This window comes from Canis lupus, chromosome 6 (assembly GCF_048164855.1).
Source record: "Canis lupus baileyi chromosome 6, mCanLup2.hap1, whole genome shotgun sequence".
Lineage (NCBI taxonomy): Eukaryota > Metazoa > Chordata > Mammalia > Carnivora > Canidae > Canis > Canis lupus.
Window position 1 is genome coordinate 39017177 of NC_132843.1, and position 22482 is coordinate 39039658.

General features: G+C 58.9%; 2 protein-coding genes and 1 long non-coding RNA gene across 12 annotated transcripts; 1 reads left to right on the forward strand and 2 right to left on the reverse strand.

The window, feature by feature from the left end:
* Nucleotides 1-3: 3 nt before the first annotated feature.
* On the reverse strand, nt 4-9099 carry DCST2 (DC-STAMP domain containing 2). Of its 8 annotated transcripts, XM_072829751.1 has the most exons (17): nt 8889-9099; nt 8759-8801; nt 8235-8405; nt 7848-7949; nt 7442-7639; nt 7161-7226; nt 6570-6783; nt 6257-6414; nt 5901-6089; nt 5629-5793; nt 4685-4852; nt 4489-4589; nt 3684-3814; nt 3318-3445; nt 2924-3017; nt 2683-2823; nt 4-204 (listed from the first exon to the last, which is right to left on the reverse strand). In XM_072829751.1, the coding sequence occupies exons 1-17, from the start codon at nt 9024-9026 to the stop codon at nt 15-17; spliced, it is 2397 nt and encodes a 798-aa protein (XP_072685852.1). In that variant the 5' UTR covers nt 9027-9099; the 3' UTR covers nt 4-14. The 8 variants fall into 8 exon arrangements, 7 of the variants coding, with proteins under 7 accessions (XP_072685852.1, XP_072685849.1, XP_072685854.1 ...); XM_072829748.1 differs by having other exon boundaries at nt 8759-9099; XM_072829755.1 differs by having other exon boundaries at nt 78-204; nt 2688-2823; nt 8759-9098.
* Nucleotides 8798-22351, forward strand: DCST1 (DC-STAMP domain containing 1). Of its 3 annotated transcripts, XM_072829757.1 has the most exons (16): nt 8802-9390; nt 9741-9866; nt 9938-10012; nt 13445-13573; nt 13905-14044; nt 14687-14903; nt 14987-15130; nt 15655-15776; nt 16148-16305; nt 18081-18180; nt 18307-18402; nt 18536-18662; nt 18965-19081; nt 19510-19652; nt 19729-19842; nt 21969-22347. In XM_072829757.1, the coding sequence occupies exons 1-16, from the start codon at nt 9330-9332 to the stop codon at nt 22218-22220; spliced, it is 2121 nt and encodes a 706-aa protein (XP_072685858.1). In that variant the 5' UTR covers nt 8802-9329; the 3' UTR covers nt 22221-22347. The 3 variants fall into 3 exon arrangements, with proteins under 3 accessions (XP_072685857.1, XP_072685859.1, XP_072685858.1); XM_072829756.1 differs by having other exon boundaries at nt 8798-9390; nt 18081-18402; nt 21969-22351; XM_072829758.1 differs by lacking the exon at nt 18307-18402 and having other exon boundaries at nt 8800-9390; nt 21969-22348.
* Nucleotides 12857-22455, reverse strand: LOC140635318 (uncharacterized). The gene is made up of 2 exons (XR_012032677.1): nt 22074-22455; nt 12857-20650 (listed from the first exon to the last, which is right to left on the reverse strand). It is a non-coding gene; the product is annotated as an uncharacterized lncRNA (long non-coding RNA).
* Nucleotides 22456-22482: the final 27 nt, after the last annotated feature.

Here is a 22482-nt window from a genome sequence, read left to right on the forward strand (position 1 = left end):
TGCCTTCGGTTCCTTTATTTTGGGGGTGGGTGGGAGGGATCAGGAGCAGGGAGATTAGAAGCTGAGAGGCTGGGCTCCTGAACTGGGAGCAGAGGATTTCTGAGGTCATCTGTGGGGCCAGGGGGCATGGGAATCCTGAGAGACTGGACCCCAGGTGGGCGCCACCTGTGTGTCCTCTGCCAACAGCCCTTCTCATCCAGGTCACTAGTAAGGACAGTGAGGGAGTGCTCTGTCAGCGAGGCTGTTTCCACAGGCACATCCCTGCCCTGCCCAGATCTGCCAGCCTCTGCGGCTCTCACAGACCCCCGCGGGGTACCAGCCCATGGCTGGAGATCCCGCAGTTTTAGGCTGATGCCAAGGGACCTGTGGGCAGTCACTTGCTCAAGGTCACATGGCTAGTAAGGGCAGAACCGACAGTGACCTGGGTGGTACATCTACCTGCTCAGGGCTCAAGTTTCCCCACCACCCCACTTTTAACTTCAGTGAGCCCTTAGGAAGTTCTGAAAATAAAGCTTCACATCCCCTCCAACCTCTCAGCCCATCGATACCCCTTGCGGCATTCACACCACATATGCCCACTGCAGTTGGTATGCAGGCTGCCCAAGTACCTGGCTGGTACATGGCATACAGCAAAGGCCCCAGCTGCTGCACCCCCAGGCCCTGGAGGCAGCTGTCCCCCGCCCCCTGAAGCCGCAGCTATCTCCCCAGACACCTGCCACACCACCCAGGGTGCCAGTACCAGACTAACTCATCATCACCCACCTCTCCAGGCTTTCCATCCTTGACCACTGTGGCTGTCAGGCTGTCTGCCTCTGTTCCTATTGGGACACCCCTTCAACCTTGGTTGCCCTCTGCATCTATCCCAGAATCTTCCCTAACCACAACCCGTTCTCTGTGTCCCTCTTGGCCACGAACTCTGCTCTAATGCTTCATCAAAACAGAGACCATGGACTCCCCAGGGACTCCCCACTGGTGTCAGTCCCTCTCCTGCCCCCAGGCCAGTCCTATCATTCTTACTGAAGATACCTCAATTCTTTCCCCATCACATCCCTCCCCCGACCCACCCAGAAAAGCCTTCAGCCCTCGAGTCCTGTTCAAAAGATCACTTTTCCGGAAGAAAGCTGCATCTCGAGCATATAGGAGTCAGTCGTTACAGGTTGTGGTTCGCACATCATCTGAGGCTTGAGAGCCACCTGCCAATCCCTTCACCTCCAGACAGCTTCTTCTCACAGGACCAAGGACGAGTGCTGTCCACCCCCTCCCTCTGACCTTCCACTCCCAGCCCCTTCTCTGCTCTCTCAGCGGGGTTCCCCCCATCTCTCAGAGTTGAGGAAGGCTGCCAGACCAGAGCAGGCTCAGCTCTGCTCAGAGGAACACCGCTCCCCCCTGCGCAGAGGTGCCCTGGCCGCCTGGCCCTGGACCCCACCTCTGGGGCCCCTCTTTCACCTCTAAAGCCCAGCCCTCCCTCACTTCGGTAACCCTAAGCCCTTTTGCGCGCCTAGGGCAAGCTCTGCCTCTGCTATGCTGCACTAACTCCCTCCTCTCCATCAGCAAACCTTCCTTTTTTAACACCAACAGTTCTATTTGCAAAGAGAGTGATCAAGCTTCTCGTGGCTGTGATACAGAGCCCCATACTATTTCTTTCTGCATCTTCTCTACCTGTCAGCCTTCAACCCATTACAGTCTGGTCTGGGCTTTCCTGGGACCACAAGAAATGTTCCCACAGCCACTCCAGTGATGTCTCAGCCGCCAAATTCACTGACCAGGCTTCCGCCCCCTCCTTGCCCCCTCTCACAGCATTACTGTGCTTGGCTCCCACCTGCTGCCTGCTGGAGCCTCTTCCTTGTTTGGTTTTGCCTGAGCCCCCCCAGGGTCCTGCCCCTCCCCCTTGCCTTCTGCTTCCCTGCCTCTCCCCTAGAGCCTGTAATAATAAGTCAACCACAGCGTCAGAGGCCCTGGGCATCGGCAGCAGGCTTTCCTACAGATACCCCAAAGCTCTCCAACTGAGCAATTGCTCTCGCCCTGGCACCCGTTCTTCCTCTCCACCAGCACCACCTCATCCAATGACCACCCCCCCCCATCCTCAGGGCCTCCGTCCTGAGGCCACATCAGCTTCCCCCTGCCTTCTTAGCTCATTGTCTTAGAAGACAACTATAAATGTGTCCCTTTCCTGGATATCTTCAGGTGGCAAGTGGGGCACTCAGCCAGCTCTCTGCCCCTTGACTGCCAAGCTCCTCTCAGTGCCCTCCGACTTCAGCAGACAGACACTCATGGCCTCCCTTAGGCTCCCCCTGCCCCCCCCCAAACATTGCCCATTCTCCAAGCTCACACCGGCTTCCCCAGGAAGGCTCTCCACTGCCCGTCAGCCCAATGGACACCCAGGTAGCCCCCAAACCCACCTCTCTTTTCACCTGTTCACTGAAGCCTTCATTAACACAGCCCCGTCCCAAACCTGTCGTTCTGCCTGCTGCCTGCCCTGCCGGCTGCCCTCCTGGAACCCCTGTGCACTGCCATCACCCTTGCCTTTTGTTGCGCCAAGGGCAGGCGCTAGACAGATCTCCTTCCGCCCCTGCCTTTCACCTCTGTGCCCAGCTCTGGTAGAGGCCCAGGCACCCAAGAAACCCGTGGCACATGTGACAACAGGCTCAGGCCTCCCTGGCTCCATGTCCTGCTTCTGCTCACCTTACCTTGGGGCTAGGTTCAGAAGAGAGGGTCTTGCCCAGGGCCTCCTGCAGCTGCCTGCGCAGTAACTGCTCCTGCTCCCGGTCCTTTCTTCGGGCGGCTGCCAGCCATAGGCGGGGGCCTTCCTCGTCACTGGAGTCCCTGGGAAACCTCCCATCAGGTGGCCCACAGAGATCCTGGGGGAGGGTGGCCACCCCCCGCCCCCACACACCGCAGCCAGCCCGTCTCACTGGACACTCACAGCTCCAGATCCAGGTCTCCCTGGTGGGAGAGGGGAGCTGCACACACCGAGCAGGTGTTGTGCAGGAGACGGAAGCAGGTGGGGCAGAAGAGACCTGCAAAATGCCAGGAGGGAAGGAGGGGAATCTGAGCTAGCCCACCCACCCGCCAAGCTCCCCCGCCCCCAGCCCTGGGGAGAAACTGTCCTTGTCTAGGGGCACGCAGGGGCGGCCGCAATGAATGGCTATTCATGAATGAATTCTGTTACCACCGGGGGAATTATGGCAAACTGGGTGAAGGTGAGCCCACGAGAACATGCACAGTGATGAAGGGACGGGCCCGGAAGTCCACAGAGGAAGGACCCTGGGTGACTGTCACATCCCATCAGGGAGAGGCCTGAGGCCCGGGAGTCTCACCTTGGCAGCCTGGAGTACTGCAGGACACAAAGTTCTCTGTGTCCTCCTGGGCGTGGGGCTGCCCGCAGCCCAGGCAGTAGTCCTGGTGCTGCCAAAAGTGGCTGACAACCGGATTCAGGCAGGAGAACCTGAAGAGGGGACCCTGACACTGAGCTGGCCAGCCCCACCAGCTGACCCCACACCCCATGCCCCCTCCATTCCTCTGAGTGGGGCAGCAGCAGCCTCTGCTTCCAGCCCTCATCCCCCCTTCACTCCCCAACCCCTGGAATTCTCATCTGAGACTCTCCCTCTCAGGACATGGATCTCGTGCAATGGGCACCCTCATCAACCAAACCTCTGGACACTTAGGGAGGACAGTGGGCTCACCGTGTGGCCAGCTCCTGGAGGACACTTGTGTGGCCCTGGTCAGCTGCCCGCCGCCTCACGGTTCGGTGCAGAGCAGCCAGCGGACTGCTCCGGCGGCTCAGAAGTAAATCGTAGAGGTAGGAGATCCTCTCCTGGTGGAGGGGAGATCAGGGCTGGGATCCCCCTTGATCCCATTTTATCTGCCTGGAATGCTCTCTGCCTGCATCGCCACTCCCTACCTTTGCCTTCTGTCGAACTCCTATGGAACCCTCTAGCTTGGCTCAAATGCCCCTTCCTTTGGGAAGCCTCTGGGCTCCCCTAGGCGGGGTTACCTATTTTCTCCTCCAGGTGTTCATAGCACTTCATTCATTCCTTAACAAAAACACTTTTTAATTGTAATATCTTGTCAAAAGCCTATCTGGCCTGGCTTGAGGCTGTGAGCCCCAGCCTGTCTGGTTCACCCTGGCACCCTGGGGGCCAGTGCCGCTACAGGCCTATGCCAAGTGCTCAGTGAATGAGTCCACAAGTGCTGAGTTTCCATTCACACCTGCACATGCGGACACTGCCCCCACCCCACAAGCTTTCAACAAAACATTGGGGGCCAGATCCTCTCAGCAAACCCTGCGCCAAGGGGTGCCATTTCCCCTGGCCCCATCAGGCACAAGACCAGCAGACTGGGTGGTTTGCTTAGAGTTCAGCCAGAGAGAGGACTGGTGCTGCTGAGACCCTCAGTTCCCCAAACCAAGACAGAGACAGACAGCCTCCAGCTTCACGGGTGGGCATGGGGGGCGCCGAGGTCAGCAGGGACACCAGCTGTGACTGTCACCTGTTCCTGGGATGGGTAGTAGGAGGCACAGATGACCCGCCGCAGCCTACTGACATAGCTGCCGAAGAGCGTGACGAAGAAGCAGAGGCCGTACATGATGCCTGCGGGGACAGCAGGGGCAGGGAGTCCCTCTTTGGTCTGCATCCCTCACGCCCCTCACACTGTCTATCCACCCTCCCGGGGGCGTGGTTCCTACCAATGACGATATAACCGGTGCTATTGGGCTCAGAGGGGCGCAGGAGGCAGCGCTGGGACAAGATACTGATATTGCTCTGCTGCAGGACGTCGAACGCTGACACCAGATCACGGTAAACATTCCCAGTATAGCCGGTGCCTTCCACGGTTATGGATACTAACACGGGGCCTGGTGTAAAGGCACGCGGTGAGGGACTATGACAGCAGCAGGAGAGCCATGTGGGCCAGACGGCACCGGTGGGCAGTGTGCCTCTTGTGGACAGCCCTGTACCTCCAGCCAGGGGGACCTGCAGTGCCCCAGGATCTAACCTCAGCCCTTGGCCCCCAGGACTGGCTCCAGGGGTCAGAATTGCCCTGGCTACCACACTACAGACAGCCTTGGTGGTCAGTGAGTCCATCGCTGCTTCCACAATGGCCCAGAAGCGTTGGTTTTAAAGCATTTGCTAAATACCAACTGTGTAGCAGGCACTAGACTCAGTGCTTTATTGATTGTTTGGGGCCTTTTCAAACCTTTTATATTGGACCTCTGGCACACGGACAGATGAGATTACTTATACCCTGTGGTTTACGGCATGCTCCCACCCACTGGACTCCCAGCACTCACCCACACGGCCTCACGTGCCCCTTGGAGCAACCCAAGGGGCTTGAGGCTAGTACTCCAACTCTGAAGGATTAAGGAACAGGCCCGAAGTTACCACCTCCAGAGGGCATGATAGAGATGGAGCCTCAGCCAGTCCGACTCCTGATTCTGTGTTTTTAACTTCTCTGTATGGTATGACTGTGAACCGGACACTGGGGTACCCTGGCACAGCCCAGAGTTCAAGGGGAAAAGTCAAGGACCAATGAGTGACAGTGACTTGGGACATCAGGCACTCTCCCAGGACCAGGCAGGACGCCAACCAAGGGGCTGCAAGGGGGAGGGCCAAGGAAGGTTTAGGCACTCACTGCGGGCCACAATCTCCCCCTGCAGCTGGTGCCGTGCCAAGTCCAGCACCCAGAAGACGGCATAATCCAGGAAGACCAGGAGCAGCACGAGGAGGAGGTGTCGGACAAGGTTGAAGATTGCCAAGACATAAAATATCTGTTCCCACCGGGACAGGAAGATGGAACCTGGAGGGGACGGGGGTCAGGAGGACGCTACTCCACCCCCCACCCACCAGACTCTAGGTCCTGGAGGGGTCTCCCTCCCCCCACTGAGCTGGGGCCTACTTATCCACCTGCTGTGGAAGCTGTCATGACTTCTGGGCAAGGGTGGGCAGGAGCTCTGAGGCTGGAGGGACCATCCCTCCTGGGGCATCCTGACCCCCTGCCCCCCAGGCTGCTTCTCCATGTGAACATGTCCACACATCCCTTGGTTGGCATCCACTCCCCATCTATGCTTCCCTCTCTCTGGACGTCCGGGGCTCCTGGAAGCATCATGTGCCCTTAGTCATGTATGTGTGCATGCCATGTGGGGCTCTCCTTTCCCCTTGTGGAAAGAGGACCCCTCAAAGACAGCGCCCCCTGAGCTTGGGACCTCAGGTCAGGCCTGTGAGGTATCGGGGCCTCTGTCCTCAGGCCTCAGGGTGCTCACCCGGCTGGATGTAGTGCCTGGCCTCGTGGGCACTGAGTGGCAGCACCGTGGGCAGTCCTGCCCTGGAGCGGACAGCCTCCATGTGCAGGAATCGGCTGGTGATGTAGACGTTGTCGTAACTGATCCAGTTCAGGTAACAGTACCGGTAGAGCAGAGCTCTGAAGGAGGACACGTGTGGCCCCTCAGCACCCAGACCAGACCAACCCACAGGGTACCCCCCTCCCCACCCTCCAGGCACATCCCCAAACTCCAGCCCTTCAAGAGGCCCGGGGAGGGGCTGGCCCCCCGCAGCCCGAGTCCCCCAGTCCCACACTGAAGGTAGAGAATCGTGAGCAGCAGAGGTGTGGTGTAGCCCATCAGAGCCAGGGCCTCTCGGACGTGGTACAGCTTCAGGGTGACAGCTTCCTTGAGGTCCAGAGCCACCTGGGACAAGCTCCGGGAGGCGTTGAGATCCACAGAGAAGTGGTGGGCAACTGTCACGTTGAACTCAAACTCCTGTCGTACTCGGTTAATTAACTTCATCACGGCTGGGGCCAGCAGGTGCAGGGGGGCCGAGAACCAGGATACTTAGGGGAGGGGGCCCTGGCACAGTTCGCCCACCAGCCAAGACCCCATGCCAGGACCTGCTGTGGACTGAGGAGGGGACGAGGTCCACACCGCCCAGTCTATAGTGCCGCAGGCCTGACCCCAAGGCCCCTCACACTGTGGAGCTGGGAGTGGGGGTCACAGGAGCCCCCCCCACCCTCTCCTCTGTCCTCTAAAGTCCAACTTTTGCTGAGACACTGCCCCCTGCCTGAGCCTCACTTTCCTGGGCACCTTCCCTGCCCCCACCCCATCTTCTCCCTGGGTCCCAGGAGCACTTGGGGAGATTGCCTGGAGCAGAGGAGCTTGGGGGGCCACTCACGGGTGCCCAGGGTCTTGCGTAAGAAGGGTTGGATGTACTTGGGGATGACACAGAACACCTGAACCACTGACACCCAGAGACTGAGTGTCAGGAGGGCCAAGAGACACAGCCCCTCCTGCCTCTGGAGACTGAGCGCTCAGAGGCTTCTCAATTTTCTCGCTCACCTCTGCACTGGCTTTGAACTGCCCCCCCACCCCCCCACCCCCGCCACCACCCCCAGGCCCCGCCCTCTGAACTCCCCCCTTGTCTTCCCAGTACTGCCCAAGCCCTGGCTGTCTCACCACTGGCGAGTCCACAGAGCACTAGCTTGAAGGGCATGAACACATAGCACAGGTGGTGGGCACGTGGTATAAGCATCATGCAGTTGTCCTTGGCATTTTCGAAGACATGTGCACACTTCACGTACGGGTTGCCTAGCTCTGAATTGCACACATCGCCGATATGCAGGAGCCAATACCACACGTTCCTCAGGGCCCTGGCTGGGGACAGTGGCGGGGCTGGTACCCAGGCCTGCAGTCCTGCAGTGTCCTCTTGGGCACTCGGGGACAGCAGGACAGCACCCTGAGCCAGAGAGGCCTATGGGCAGAGGCCTGGCTGTGCTGTATCCAGTGGGGACTAGTCAGCACCCGGGTCAGGGACAAGGTGAAGAGACACCACACCCCCAACAGACATGCTAACTGTGCTGACCTATATGCTTCACACCATCCATGATTGACCGAAAGAACTTGCGTATCCGGTCAGCCACCGCTTTGGTCTTCTGGGCAATGGCTTTAATCTTGCTCAGAGCACCTGAGAGGCAAAGGGTAGGACTCATATGGGGCTGGTTCTCACCACTGCTCCTGGGGTAGGAGGTGGAGAGGAGGCTGACACTTAGAAGCTGGGACACCTGGACGCCTGTGTCTGGGAAGTGGACAAGCTGGCAGCAGAGCAGACCAGTGAGCAAGGATCAGGGTATCTAACTGGACTCTTTGAGGTTAGGGCCCAGCACCAAGAGCAGAGAGGAATGGAGCCAGAGAGCTGCAGGATGCAAAAGCCAGGGGCACGTGGGGGCTGGCTGGGGCTGGGAGGCCTTACTGACAAGAGGCTGCTTGGCCCGCTCCAGCACTTCCGCAGTCTGGTTCAAGGCCAGTTCGGCCCCACAGGCCACAGCCTCGCTGGCCTGTGTGAAGTTGCGCAGCATGTTGGCACAAGGTCCTTGAAGCACCAACCCAAAGGCAGCCACCAACAGCAGTGTTCGGCCGTGCTCTGGGGTGGACAGCTTATCAGAACCAGGACCCCAGCCCCGCACACACAGTAACATCTGCAAGTCTCTCACAGAAGCTTCCAGAATATTTCCCTCAAATCTGTCCCCCAAGATCCCTCCTGCCCCAGGCCCTGCTCCTGCCCTAGACCCTGCCCCAGACCTTGTCCCTGCCCCAGACCGTGTCCCTGCCCTAGACCCTGCCCTGCCTTATACCCTGCCCCTGCCCCAGACCCTGCCCCGCCCCAGACCCTGCCCCTGCCTTAGACCCTGCCCCTGCTCCTGCCCCTGCCCTAGACCCTGCCCCTGCCCCTGCTCCCGCCCCTGCCCCAGACCCCGCCCCTGGCACCAGGCTCACTGGAGAATGCCTGAGGCAGCAGCAGGAAGACAGTGACCCGGACCTGGCGGGAGAATCCCATGCCCAGGCTGAGGAAGGTGGCCAGAGTGAGGGTGCCCACCAGGCAGCCCCAGGGGCTATGTCCTTCTACCAGCAGCTCCAGGAGACCGTAGGCTGTGGCCAAGGACAAGCCCAGGCTAAATGCCCCCATGCTGCGGACTGCAGCCCGCGTCATGCTGGACTCCTCTGCCCCCAGGGGGTACACCACGTCCTTTGAGACTTTGGGCATGGCTACTGAGACCAAACGTCGGCATGTCTCCAGGAGATGTCCACCAGGTTCCAGGGTCCTGGAATTCCTCACCACATTCTAAAGTTCCGGAGGCTCAGACTGTTTCTGTCTTGGAGTGCCTGAGCCAGCTTCAGGACTGGGGAGGGGGCAGGAGACTCTAATCTCCTTCCCCAAGACTCAGGGCAGAAGACACAGACCTCACTCAGGCTGTGGGGGTGGCTGAGAGGACAGAAGCAGACCTCTGTGCCCAAGGACATCCTTGAGGACACTTGTGGGACAGCAGAGGGTCCCCAGAGCAGACTTATGGACATCAGACTTCTTCGGGACGGAGCAACCGGGCAAAAAGGGAAGGTCCCCCACACCAGTGAGTGGGTCACAGAGATCCCGCCCTGTCTCAGGGCCCCAGCCCCTCTGGGCCTCTTACCCTGTCTCTCCTCTCGCACCTGCACGCCCCCCCTGCATCATGGGTCCCCAGCATCCAGCCCTCTGACCCAGTGCCCCCCTCCAGCCAAGCCCTTTCCTCTTATCTCCATCCCACCTTCCTTGAGTCCTCAGGGTCCCCCATGCTCCTTCAGGATGCCCCCCATCCAGTTCCTCCCCCACCCTGTTCCTGCCATTCCCCCCCTCCCCGCAGGCCCCTGATCCTAACGAAGCACATCCCCACCAGAGGGATGGGCTGTTGGCCCTGCAGGGCTAACCTGTCTGATCCCTCAGCACTGCAGAAGCTCCTGAGCTGGGGGCTGCCTGTCATGGGCAACCGATTCCTGCAGCGCCAGCCGGGCGAGTTCCCTGTGTCTGCTTTTCTGCTGGGGGCAAGCACTGGAGGGCTCCTGGCTGTGGGTGAGTGGGGGGCAGAGGTTGGTGGGTTGGAGACCTGTCCTTCGACCTCTGGCTTGACCCTGTACTCTCAGGTCTCTTCCAGCTCCTGGTGAACCCTATGAACATCTATGAGGATCAGAAGATGGTGACATTGTACAGCTTGGTGGGTGAGTGCTGGCAACGGACAGGGACTCTCCAGAGGTCTGTGGGGCCACAAGAGTCTAGGTGCCCAGGAAGGAATCTGGCCTTGTCTCTTCTGTCCCAAGTGGCCCTCATGGCCCAAGTCTCCTCTTGGGCTCTGAGGGAAGATCCAGGGAGAAGAGGCCCCGGTCTACAGAAGGAAACCCAGTCTTTGTCCTCCAGGAGCCTCCCCAGAGAAGGACTCTGAGTTAGCCACGTGATGCCCTCAAACCCCAGGTCCCGAGTCTGCTGACCTCTCTGACCTTGTGTCCTGCTCCTCCCAGTTCCATCCATTCATTCATTCTCTCATTTGCTCATTCATTCAGTGTGCACCAAGCTAAGGCTTCACCAGCCGATAGGGTCACAGGGGGAGGAGGCAGTGGAGAGACTTGGGCAGGAAAGGAACAAGAAAGGAACGAGAGTACTTCTGCTGCTGTGAAAAGAGGTACAAAGAGAGCAAGCTGAGGGTGTAGGGGAAAGGGGCTGAGGAGGCAGGGGCTGAGTAGTCAGGAAAGGATTCTTGGAGGTGACACTGGGCCAAGGGCCTGGTGTCAGCAGTTGTCAGGCTATGAGAACAGAAAACCCACCTGAAAGTGGTTTAACCACAGAGAAAGTTGATTATCTCATGTAACAACAAGTTTCAAGGTTGAGCAGTCTTTGGAATTTGGATAATTCAGCAATTCAGTTCACCCCCCAAGGACCCAGGGGCCAGCCTCTTTTCCCTGCCATCTTTGACCTGGTGACCATTTGTCTTCAGGTCATGCAGTGGCTGCAGCAAGTCCAGGCATCTCATCTTCATACCCAATGTTGGAAGACTGGAACATTCCTTCCTTAGGTCTCTTTTAAGAAGGAGGAAAACTTTCCCAGACCCCCAGCTAGCTTCCCCATCCTGTCCATCCCGCGCCTGCCTATCCTGTCCATCCCGCGCCTGCCTATTCTGTCCATCCCGCACCTGCCTAGTAGGGCCCTTGCTAGCTCACTCAATGAACCGACCTGTGTGGACACCCAACCACCCACAGCCTACCCCCACGGGCAGCCTTTCCCATGCACCCTTTGCTTACTGCTTGTTTTCATTGACAAGACCCATTCCTGCTTCTATAATTATGACTATTTCTAGGGTTGGAAAGGTCCGATGCCGTGTGTATGCAAATCCCACCTCATGGCACTCTCTAGCATCTTCCCTCCTGGCACCACGATCCCCAGGCCCCTGGCAGCTGGCAGGAGGGTGGGGGGTCTCCACATGGCCCACCCTCCTTTCTCCACTTCCTTATCCTTCTGGTTCTTCTGATGTCAGAAGGGATTAGAAGGACAGAAAGCCAAAGTCCTCAATCCTGGGAGAGCCCCACTGCCTCTGGGCAGCAGAGCTGTCCTGCCTCGGGGTCTCTTGTGGTCTCTCTCTAGAGGCTCTGTGTGGACCTTGAGGTCCAGTTTCCTGCGGAGAGTAGTTCTATTTGTTCACGTCTTGTAGCTACTGCCACCCACAGACCTTATGTTTAGGTCGCTGTCTGCAAACGGGCTGCCCTCTTGGACGGAGAACCTCACAGGAGGCTTAAGGCCTGCTGACCTCCAAAATGTCCACTTGTCCCAGGGAAGATGTGCACGTCCTTGCCCTGCCAAAGTGGGAAAGCAGGCATGTGCAGCTGCCCACCCCCCTACCCCCATGGAGAGCAAGCAGGCTCTAGATCACGTCCCCCCCACCATCCCCAGAGGCCTGGCCAGCACTGCTGTGACCTCTCCTCCCACTGTGGGCTCTAGGTGTGCAGCTCAGAGAAGCCACCTCCCCCTCTGCTCTAGTCTCGGCCGGGTGCCCATGAGGTCTCCCCCTGGGCCTGAAACTGGACACCCGTCCTCTCTTTAGACTCTCCTGCCATGTCTGCTTATTCCAACTGCTCGTCTCCTCTTCCAGAAAATCCCAGAGACTAGTTATGTCCTTCGGGTGAGCTCAGAGAGGGTACCTAGCCCCACGGGGCTCTCTGTAGAGTATAGGGCAACTACTGCCAATTCCATCCTTAGCCTGAGTCTTTGGCCAGAAGATGAGACAGCAGAACAAACCCCCTCTGATGTCTGGTTATACCATGATTGGGTTCGACAGATCCAGATTCACTCCTAGGTGTGGGGCAGGGACAGGATGTTGCCCTTGAACTAAACTCAAGTTGTATTAGCAAGGAAGGAGGCAGACAAGCTGTCGGGTAGTACCAGACAGGGATCATAGCAAACCTGTATGACGAGGTACAGCTGGCCAGGTGAAGAGCCACGCTCCTGGCAGAGGGAGCTGCCGGAGAAGCACAATGAGCTTGGCACACTCCAGGCCCAGCAACAGGCCTGTGTGGGAGGACAGGGTAGGCAAAGGGCTGAGCAGCCTGGCAGCTGCTAGGCAGGCGCCCCAGCACAGGGGTCTGCATACCATGTTGAAGGAGCCTGTACTGGTCCCCAAGTGTGGTCCAACATCAGTGATAGTTTGGAGCAGAGAAGGGACAGGGTCAGATTTCTGTGTCTACAAGGTCACTCTGGCTGCAAGTTAGTGAGAGAACAGAAGCAGAGGGCCAGGTAGCCCCCCTGAAAGGCAACGGGGACCCTGCGAGGGCCAGGGACATGGACAGACCTTGCTTAGGCGATGGGGGTGCTGGCAAGCACTCCATCCCAGAGTGGGCAAGCCCAACTCTGCTGTCTCTTTGGCTTGGAATGCTGTCCTGCCTCCTCACTACTTTACTCATCTTCCAGACCTAGCTGACACGTCAGCTGCTTTGTCCAGCCTTCCTGGCCCCACCCTCCCCACAGAACCGCCTGCGTCCTCCGCTCCCACAGCCCCGGAGAAGGAGAAACACTCGGAGTTGTAGTCATTTGTTTATTCGCCGTCTCTCTCCCTGCATTATGAGCTCCAAGGAGCTCTCTGTGTCTCCTTGCAGAGACCACAGGGAGACACACATGAAACTGCTAACACAGAGTGTTACAGAGAGGGACGTGATTAAGGGCTGACATTAGGGACGGGGATTGCCAGAGGGGCAGGGGTCAGAGCACGGGAAACCGGGAACCACAAGGTGGCTCCGAGTACCAGTGACTGTCTGCAGAACTCTCTCGCTCTCCCTGCTCCCTCAGCACCTTGGCTGGCACAGAGGACGGCTTCCCCTTCCTGCATGTACACACACACACACACACACACACACACACACACACCCTCAGTCACTGACCAGGGCTCTTGGACCTCTGGTGTCTCTCTGAGCCCCTCCAGAGCCACCACACAGCTCAGCTCTGTAAACGGCTGTTCACTCAGTACACAGATGAGTGGAGCTGGGGTAAATGGGGTAAAGGCAGTGTGGTGATGCTGCTAGAAAGAAGTTGGGGTGTGGGTGCTCTGCTAAGCCTTGTGAGTCAGGCAGCATCCTCCCTTGGCCTCAGCACCCGCTGGTTTCTCCCAACAGGCTTGGGGGTCGTGGGCTGGGGGACCTCCCCGCACATCCGCTGTGCCAGCCTCCTGCTTGTCCCTAAGATGCTGGGCAAAGAGGGCAGGCTCTTCGTGCTGGGATACGCCCTGGCTGCCATCTATGAGGGTGAGTCTGTGTCCCTGGGTAGCAGTCTGTGACCTGAGCAAGGATCCCAGGGGGCCATCCGGTAAGACCCAGGGAAGGAGGAAGAGTGGGAGTCTGATCCCAGCTGCTCCAATTCGCTGTGTGCCCCCAGACAGTGCCTCTGCATCTCTGGGTCCCCATGCCTCACCCAGGTAAACACAAACAGCAGGTGAGGGCATGACCGCTCCCAGGCTCTGGGGTCCTACCACAGTACAATTCTAGAAGGCAGTCCATGTATGCAGAGCAGGCACAAAGGGGGTCTTCAGGAAGTGGCTGGCTCCAGAGGGAGACCCACCAGGACATCTTCCTGCAGGACCGGCGGCCAACCTGCGGAACAACCTCAACGAGGTGATCTCGTCGCTGGGCTGCACTGTACAGCTGCAGATCAACAACACGCGCAAGGCCTGGCGCGTCTCCGTGGGCCCGCTGCGGGCAGTGCTCAAGGACCTGCTGGTCAGGACCTTGCACGGGCAAGGCCTGGGCCCCACTCCCCAGGGGCCCGGAATGATTTGTGATCCTGGACTCAGTTTCCTAATGGGGCACCACTGGCATTTTTTGCAGGACAGTCCTTAAACATTGCAGGATGTACCCTGGGCACTAACTGCCGGGGAAGCCCCCACCCCCAGTCATGGGACACACAAGCCCCCACCCTTCGTTTCCAAACACCTGGGTAGGCAGTACTCTGGGCAGCTGGAAACCGGGGGCCTTGGCCTGAGGAGTCAGGAAGCTCTGAGGCCCCAGGGATCACAGAATTGAGCTGGGAGGACTGGAGGCTGGGGTGTGGGAGAATTGGAGAGTTGGGGAGTTGGGGGGACGGGCTGGTGTTGGGGAGACTGGGGACATGGAGATGGCATAGGGTCTGGGTGGTTAGTGTGAAGTCCAAGGGTCTGGGAATCCTCTGTCACTAGCAGGGATCTGAGACGGGGGCCTGCAAGAAGCTGGGAGCTGCGCAGGGGCAGACCCGGGGCCACTGGTGACAGGAAGCGGGGGTCCCTGAGGACTGAAGAGTGGAGCACAGAGTGAGAGGCCTCTCAGGGGCCTGGGCTCCTCGGCTGCCCCGCTGACCACAGCTCCTTCCTTGCCCTCCAACCCCAGGCCAGCAAAGACTCACTGAAAGCCGAGACTCAGAACATCACCAAGTCCTTTGAGGACCTGGATGACCAGGTGAACAGCGAGACTGGCTACACACTGGAGAACTCCATGGGCTTGGAGGGTACAGCCCGAGGTGGAGAGATGTACCGAGCTGTGCCATCCAGGTACCACCTCTCCACACAGAAGATGTATGAGCTGAAGACCAAGCTGCGCTGCTCCTGTGAGGGTCGTGCTGGACGCAGGCTGGGGCCGGGGCTCCAGGTTGGGGCTGGGGCCTCACCTGTTCCTTGCCCCTTCCTGCAGATGTGGTGGACCAGGCCATCCTCAGCTGCCAGCGCTGGTTTGACCAGAAACACAAACAGTGCATGCAGCGCATCTGGGTTCCGCTGCTCAACCACCTGCTCTGCCTGCCCATGACGTTCAAATTTTTCTGCAGCATTGCCAGGGGTCGGTGGGGTGAGGGGAGGGTGGGGACACCAGGCCGGGGACTGCTGGGTGGGCATATGGGTAGGAAAGCCCGAAATGGGCAGGGCACAGATGCTGAGGGCACCAGCACCCCCAACCCTTCTGCTGGCTGGCTCTGCCCCCCAGCTTGTGCTCAGGCAGGCTCTGAGATCTGTCTGTTCATCTGAAGGATGGGCATAATAATAGTCCTCATCCCCTTAGGGGGTTCTGAGGATTTAAGGGAGCAATACATGTGAAGCAAGTAACATACAAAGGAATTCTCTTATAAATGTTGCCATCACTATTCATAGTTGGCATGGTTACAAATAGGTGAGAAAAGTGAGGGAAAATTGGGCTTTGTTCCCGGGACCCAAGATCCAAGCAGGGCAGAAAGGGGAAAGCCTCAGTGAGGAAGGAGGTCATGGGCAGACCGGCACATAGCTGGACAGAGGAACCGCAGGTGGGGACGTGGGCGGTGGGAAGCGGGCACAGGCCCCCAGACTCTGACCTGTACCCCCGCCCCACAGCGATGGAGGTGTGGTGCCGCAGTCGCATCCCTGTGGAAGGCAACTTCGGGCAGACCTATGACTCTGTCAACCAGTCTATCCATGACCTGGGTGGGGAGTTTTCAGCCACTATTGACCTCAAGGTAGGAGGCAGGGGCTGGGATGAGCGAGGGAGTAGGTGGAGGACACAGGGCATGGCCAAAGCAGATGAGGAGATGAAGGGGTAGGGGAGAGAACGAGGCCGGAACGGGGCTGGTGCTGGGTGACAGGGAGGGGGCAGTGCCAGCCTGCGGTCTGCCCAGGCCTGACTCTGGGTTCCAGAGGTCAGCCAGGTGTGAGAGGGCGTCAGCCTGGGAGTGGGGCCGGGCGGAGGAGGGTGCCGCGCCCCAGGGCGTTAGGTCTCTGCACACGGGGGTCCTGCAGGTCCTGGGGAGAGCTGGGGGGACATGGGGTGGGGCAGCGGCTGGCCGCAGATGGCAAGGAGGGTCGTGCCTGCACCTGTGCCCTCCACCAGGAAGAAAAGCAGGCGTGGATGCTGGGCCTCAACACGAGCTGGGAACACGTGAGCGCGGAGCTGCAGGACTATGTCCTCCAGCAGGAGGCCCAGCTGGAGTGGACGCTGGGGCTGCTGCGAGTACTGTTGTCCTGCACTTTCCTGCTGGTTTTCCGCGCGTGAGCCCTCCATCCCTGATGCCCCAGGGTCCCTGACAGAAGACCCCGCCCCCACGGAGGGGGCTTAGCAGCACAGAGACATGCTGCCCACTGCCGGTGCTCCCACCACCTTGAAAGGGAGACGGCCTCCCTTTATCTGCCTCTTTTGGCCTTCATCCCAGCACTGACTTCTTTTACTCTCAGCTCTGACTTTTGATTTTTCTCTTGCCCTTCATATTCCCCTTGGCTCTGACTTTGCCCATTTTTATCGTCCAACCCTGCTTTCATTTTCTGCCGCCTGCTGTGTTGGCAGCCACTTTCCCTCCATTTGGACCAAAGTCCTCAACCCCACCCAGCCGGGTGTCCAGCTGGGCTGCCCTGGGCCTCACTGGGTCTCCCTGCTGACCTCTGGACCCTGTTTCCTGTCTCCGCCCCCAGAGTCCTGAGATGCCGGGCAAGGGGAGTGCGGGGAGGGTGGGGCTCCTGCTCAGAGCCCGTCTGTGGGGCAGGTGTGTGCCGAGGGCGAGGGCCCAGTGCGAAGACAGAGATGAGGGCACTGTCTTCCTGCTCTCAAGACGCTGGTGGTCTAGGGGAGGCCAGAGAGGCACCCAGGAAACACAGATGGTTGGAGGGCTTGGCTACCACCTGGCTCTGGGGACAGGGGTGGGAGCTGAGGACATGCCCCTGCAACGGCCATCATTGGGGTTCAAAAGGCTGCAGGTGGGGAGACACGGTCAAGGAGAGGAAGGAGTTCTTTTGGGGCAGAGATCACTGCTTCTGTGGGGTGTAGATGGCAGAGGCTGGGCTAAAGGACGGGACTGAAGCAGTTGTGGCCAGAAGAGTCTGGAAAGCCCTGCAGGCTGCAGGCTGGGAGGCCAAGGTGGGTCAGGGGTTAGAGAGCCTGAGGGGGAGCAGGGCGTGGCAGGAAGCTGGCCCGAGATGGCGGCAGGAAGAGGAAAGGTGCTGCAGGTCTCAAAGCCAGTTTAGGGAGGGAGGGAGAGAGGGAGGAGGCAGAGTCGGCTTCCAGGCTCTGAGCCTGGGCGAGGGCCCTGGCCACGGCGGCGGCGAGGCCCGAGCTGGCCAGAGGGCGGGGCGGGCGAGCGGACGGCTGCCACACGGGGGCGCTCACGGGCTGCCTCGGCATTTACTGCGCTTTCGGCCTTTGAAGAGGATTTTTACAGGGTTTAGTACCACGGCGCTGGAACTCATGTTTCACAGTTTACAGAGAGTATTTGAAGTAACTTTCACTTTGAAACACATCCCCAGTAATTAACATCTTTTCCTTAGGAAACCGAAGCATCATGTGGGACTTTGGGACGTGCACCCGGAAGAGCCCCTTACCAGCACACAACAGAAAACACTGCTTTCTCAAGGGTTTACGGGAAAGGAGGGAAATGTAGGTGGGGGATGAGTTTTGTTTGAAGTGACCTCCAGATGTACTGCCGGTGGGTCCAGAGGTGGATGTGGGAGTCCAGTGTAATGGCTGGTGGTTCTGTAGCCTTGAGGGGCTCCCCGCCTCTCTCTGCCTTTGCTCCTGCTGCTTCCTCTGCTTGAGATCTGGCCAGCTGGATCCACACCTGGGAAAGCTCCCCTCTCGCCCGGGCACACGATCCTCCCTGCCTTTTCACCTGTGTCTCCTCGCTTGTATGGGTACCCACCTTGCACCGGACTGCAGGCTGCTGACAGAGTGTCTCTGCCATGCTGGGTGGTCTGGGGAATGACCGAGCATCCAGGAAGCCCGTGGTTGGGGGTGGGTGAAGAGAGCTTGGAGGACATGGAGATGTCTTCATGCACAGGTCCTTCTCCTATGTGGACAGCTACAATGGCGACATCCGCTTTGACAACATCTATATCAGCACCTACTTCTGTCAGATTGATGAACGCAGGAAGAAGTTGGTGAGTGGGAACAGCCCTGACCACAGGCACCTTGCTGTGTGCCCTCTGTGGCTTCAGGCTCCAGAAGGGCAGAGGGCCAAGGGGAGAGGGCCCTGGTGTCCCTCACAGGGTGGACATTTTATCCAGGGCAAACGGACTTTGCTGCCACTCCGCAAAGCTGAGGAGAAGACCATCATCTTCCCCTATAATCCCACCATGCAGGCCTCGGAAACAAAAAATGTGGTGAGGATAGAGTGGGGGGAGGCCCCTGGAGCCAACTGTAGGCTGGGCATGCAGGGTGAAGGCAGAGGCATCAGGAGGCCTCCGTGCAGGGCGGGTGGTGCTGCCCAGCTCAGGGCCTGCTCTCCTCTGACAGGTGAGAGAGCTCGTGGAGACAGTGCCTGTTCTGCTCCTGCTGCTGCTCCTCTGCGGCCTGGACTGGGCTCTCTACTCAATCTTTGACACCATCCGCCACCACTCCTTCCTACAGTACTCCTTCCGCAGTGAGTGATGCCCATCCACATGTGGCCACTTCTTTTAGTTCTGGCACCTCCTTCTGGGGCCCAGCCCCTCACTGACCTGCTCAGGGTCGGGTCTCAACCCTGCAATCTGACAGCTGTCACTGGAGGGCTCTGTCTCCAGGTCTCCTTTATTTCTGCCACAGGGAGGGCTTAGCACTCAGTGGAGGGATGGGAGGGCCTGGGTAGCAGAGGATATCTATGTCTTGACCCCCCCCACACACATCCAGTCCCCATCCTGCCTCATCCCCTAAACTGCAACCCTTTCCTGACCTCCCACACCTCAGGCAGCCATAAATTGGAAGTGAAAGTCGGGGGGGACTCCATGCTTGCCCGGCTTCTTCGGAAAACCATTGGAGCCCTGAACAGCTCCTCGGAGACAGTGGTGGAATCAAACAACATGCGTGAGTGATGCTGAAAGTCTGGGTCAGAGGAATTGAGGGCGGGGGCCAGGGTCTTTCCAAGGTGTGGCAAGGGGGGGCAGTCAGCATGCTGGGGTTAGAGGCATCAGAGCAGGAAACGTCCGGTCAGACTTGAATTGCTGGAAGATGGCAGCCTTGAGTCAGAGCAGTGTAGGGGCGGAGGCCTTGGGGACAAAGGATCCCAGCCTTAGAGCAACACTGCCAAACAGAACTTTCTGCCATGATGGAAACCTCTCACATCTGTGCCATGTTGAGCAGAGCCTCAACAGCCGGGTAGCTATGGTGTGGAAGGTGCAGCCTGGCAGGGGGAGGGCTAGGCAAGGTCATTGGAAGCCTAAACTGCACCCCATCCCAGCGGGGTACCCTGCCCTCACCCTTGGCCGACCCCTGATGGGCCCACCTCTGCCCAGCCTGCCTGCCCCAGCCCATGGCTCTGGATGCCAGGGCTTATCTGAGGGCCGCACTCCCCACGGGCCTGCTGCTGTGCCTTTGCCTGCTCCAGGCCTTCGCCTACCGACTTCGGAGGGTCATCGCAGCCTTCTACTTCCCCAAGGTACACCCTCCCACAAACTCCCCAGCAACCCCGCCCTGAGGGGCAGCACTGTCACTGACCCCTTGTCCCGCCGCAGCGAGAGAAGAAGAGGATCCTGTTCCTCTACAATGACCTGCTGAGGAAAAGGGCGGCCTTTACGAAGTTAAGGAGGGCTGCCATCGTGAGGCGGGCACAACAGCAGAAGCCTCCAGTAAGTCCAGGCCTTCCTCCCGTGGCTCCTGTGGTTGTGAGGACCGTGGAAGAGGAGCCTCCCAGCAGGCTGGCCAACCCCAGGGGCCCAGCCCACGGAGCTCAGCGAGTTCTGAAGTGATGCATGCCAAGGGCCCTGGTCATCCAGCTCCTGGGGTCAGGGCTGCATCCACCTCCGGTCCCCCAGGGTTCAGCCCAGCCTGAGACACTCAGTGGGCCCTCAGGAGGCAGTCAGGAAGGGGGAATCAGATTTGGTACAGTCTGGCTAAAAGTAAGCAAGGGTCTCCCCCAGAAACAAGTGACCCAACACAAGCCACAGGTTCTACTGAGAGGCTCAGTGTCTTTGGGGGAGGCAGGGAGGCATCGGGAAGGGCCAAGTGGAGTAAGGAACAAGCACAGAGCAGAAGAACCAGCTCCCAGTCCACACTTCCTCATTAAGCTGCATGACCTTGGTGGTCCTCCCCCGACCTCAGTTTTTCCCTCTGAAGCACTGATGTGTAAGGCCTGTGCAGAGATGAGTAATAGCATGGCAGTGGGGTGCCAGTGAGGTGCCAGTGCCAGAGGGCCTGGGTTTGAATCCTGGCTCCTTTCTTTATTGCCATGACAACTGTGATCTGGAGTACTTACTTAAATGCTGGCCGTCAGTTTTTCCCTTCTGGAACACAGAGTGAACTACTGTTCCATCTGGTTGTTGGAAAAACGAAGGGAGTCTCACTCTCATGGAGCAGGCACCTAGCAAGCTCCATGCACACACTAGCTGTCACCATGTAACTCAGGGCAAGTGACTGCCTTTCCACACGTTTTCTCATCTGAAAAAGAAATGATAAGGAGCCTGTTTTACAGGGCTATTGGGCTTTTTTAAAAAATATATTTTTTACTTAAATTCAATTTGCCAATATATAGTATTACACCCAGTGCTCATCCCATCAAGTGTCCTTAGTGCCCGTCACCCAGTTACCCCATCCCCCCACCCTCCTCCCTTTCTGCAACCCTTTGTTTCTCAGGGCTTTTTTTTTTTTTTAATGGGCGCCATGTATTTAAAGATTTTATTTATTTATTCAAGAGAAACACAGAGAGAGAGAGAGAGAGAGAGAAAGAGGCAGAGACACAGGCAGAGGGAGAAGCAGGCTCCATGCAGGGAGCCTGACGTGGGAGTGGATCCCGGGTCTCCAGGAACAGGCCCTGGGCTAAAAGGCAGCGCTAAACTGCTGAGCCACCAGGGCTGCTCATGGCAGCCATTCTTAATCAGCCCCAACAGAGCTGTAAAAGTGAGAGACCATCTTTGCTTGACTCCCTCCCCCACCCCCACCCCACCCGGAGCCTAGATCTCCCATGACACACAGAAGCTAAACGAATATCTGATGAAAAAGTGAACGTACTGTGATTCCATGACCTAGTCATGAAGTAAACTGGATTTTGGTGGGAAGGTAGAAATGTGAAGGGCATTCCTCTGGAGCTAAGGGAACAGAACGTGCAAATACTCAGAGCCCAAAGGGACTCTCAAGGGCCAGGGTGAGTCTGAGAGGCTGATACAGGAGACACAAAGTTCAAGGTGGGCTGAGTTAGAGCAGAAGCTGGAGAGGGACCAGAGTGTGGAAAACTCTGAAGGCCAAGGCCAGGGATTCTGCCTTTGACATGCAGTGGGGCCTCCGGTTTCTTGAGCAAAAACTGCCCTGATAAAGTGGCCTGCAGAGAATTCCTGGCAATTGGCTGGCAAGAGGGTGGAAGCATTCTGAATCAGACTGGGATCTGCAATTAGGGGACCTGGGGCCAGTCGGGTTTGCTTGCTTACTGTCTGTGCACTTTGGGAACTCACATAACCCTTGTGAGATTCTGCTTCTCACCTGTCAAATGAACCTAGCAGCGATAATCGATAATCGGAGCCCACCATGAGAACCAGATAAGGTGGACTATGGGAAAGTCCAGGTGGTGGTGGCTGCTGCTCCGGGCTGGGGGGTAGTGGGAGCTGCATTCCCTCCCTCTCCATGGCCGAGCGGGGGGAGGGAGGCTCTCTAGACCCACTTCCCCAGCACCCCTGCAGTCCAGGGCGCTCAGCACGTGGGCCCTGGCAGGCACCGCGCGCGCTCCAGCGCCCCTCGCACCCCTTCTTTCGCCCTCGCTCCGCAGCACCGCGGCCTGGCGGCCGTCCTGGACCGCCGCTGCCCGCTCCTGCGCCGCTGGCTGCGCCAGCGCTGCGTGGTGTGCCAGGCGCCGCAAACGCCTGAGGCCTACCTGTGCCCGACGCCGGACTGCGGGGCCGTGTACTGCCAGTCGTGCTGGGACGACATGCGTCGGCGGTGCCCGGCCTGCACCCCGCGCGAGGAGCTCTCGTCCTCCGCCTACAGCGACAGCAACGACGACGCCACCTACGCGGAGTGAAGGGGCGTCCAGTCCACCCGCTCCCCGCGCTGAGTAAAGGCCCGTCTGCTCCAGACGCCCGCGCGTCCCAGGGGTCTGACTGGCAGTCCGCAGCCTCGGGCCGCCGACGTGACGCGGGAGGGCAGCCACGCTGCGGGGATGGGGTCCGGGCCCGGGCCCGGCCGGGTGGAGGCGCGCCGCCCAAGAGGGTAGGACCGGCCTCGGCTCCCAACGCGCGCAGCGGCCGGAACGCCGCGGGGGCGGGGCGCGGGTCTCCGGGGGG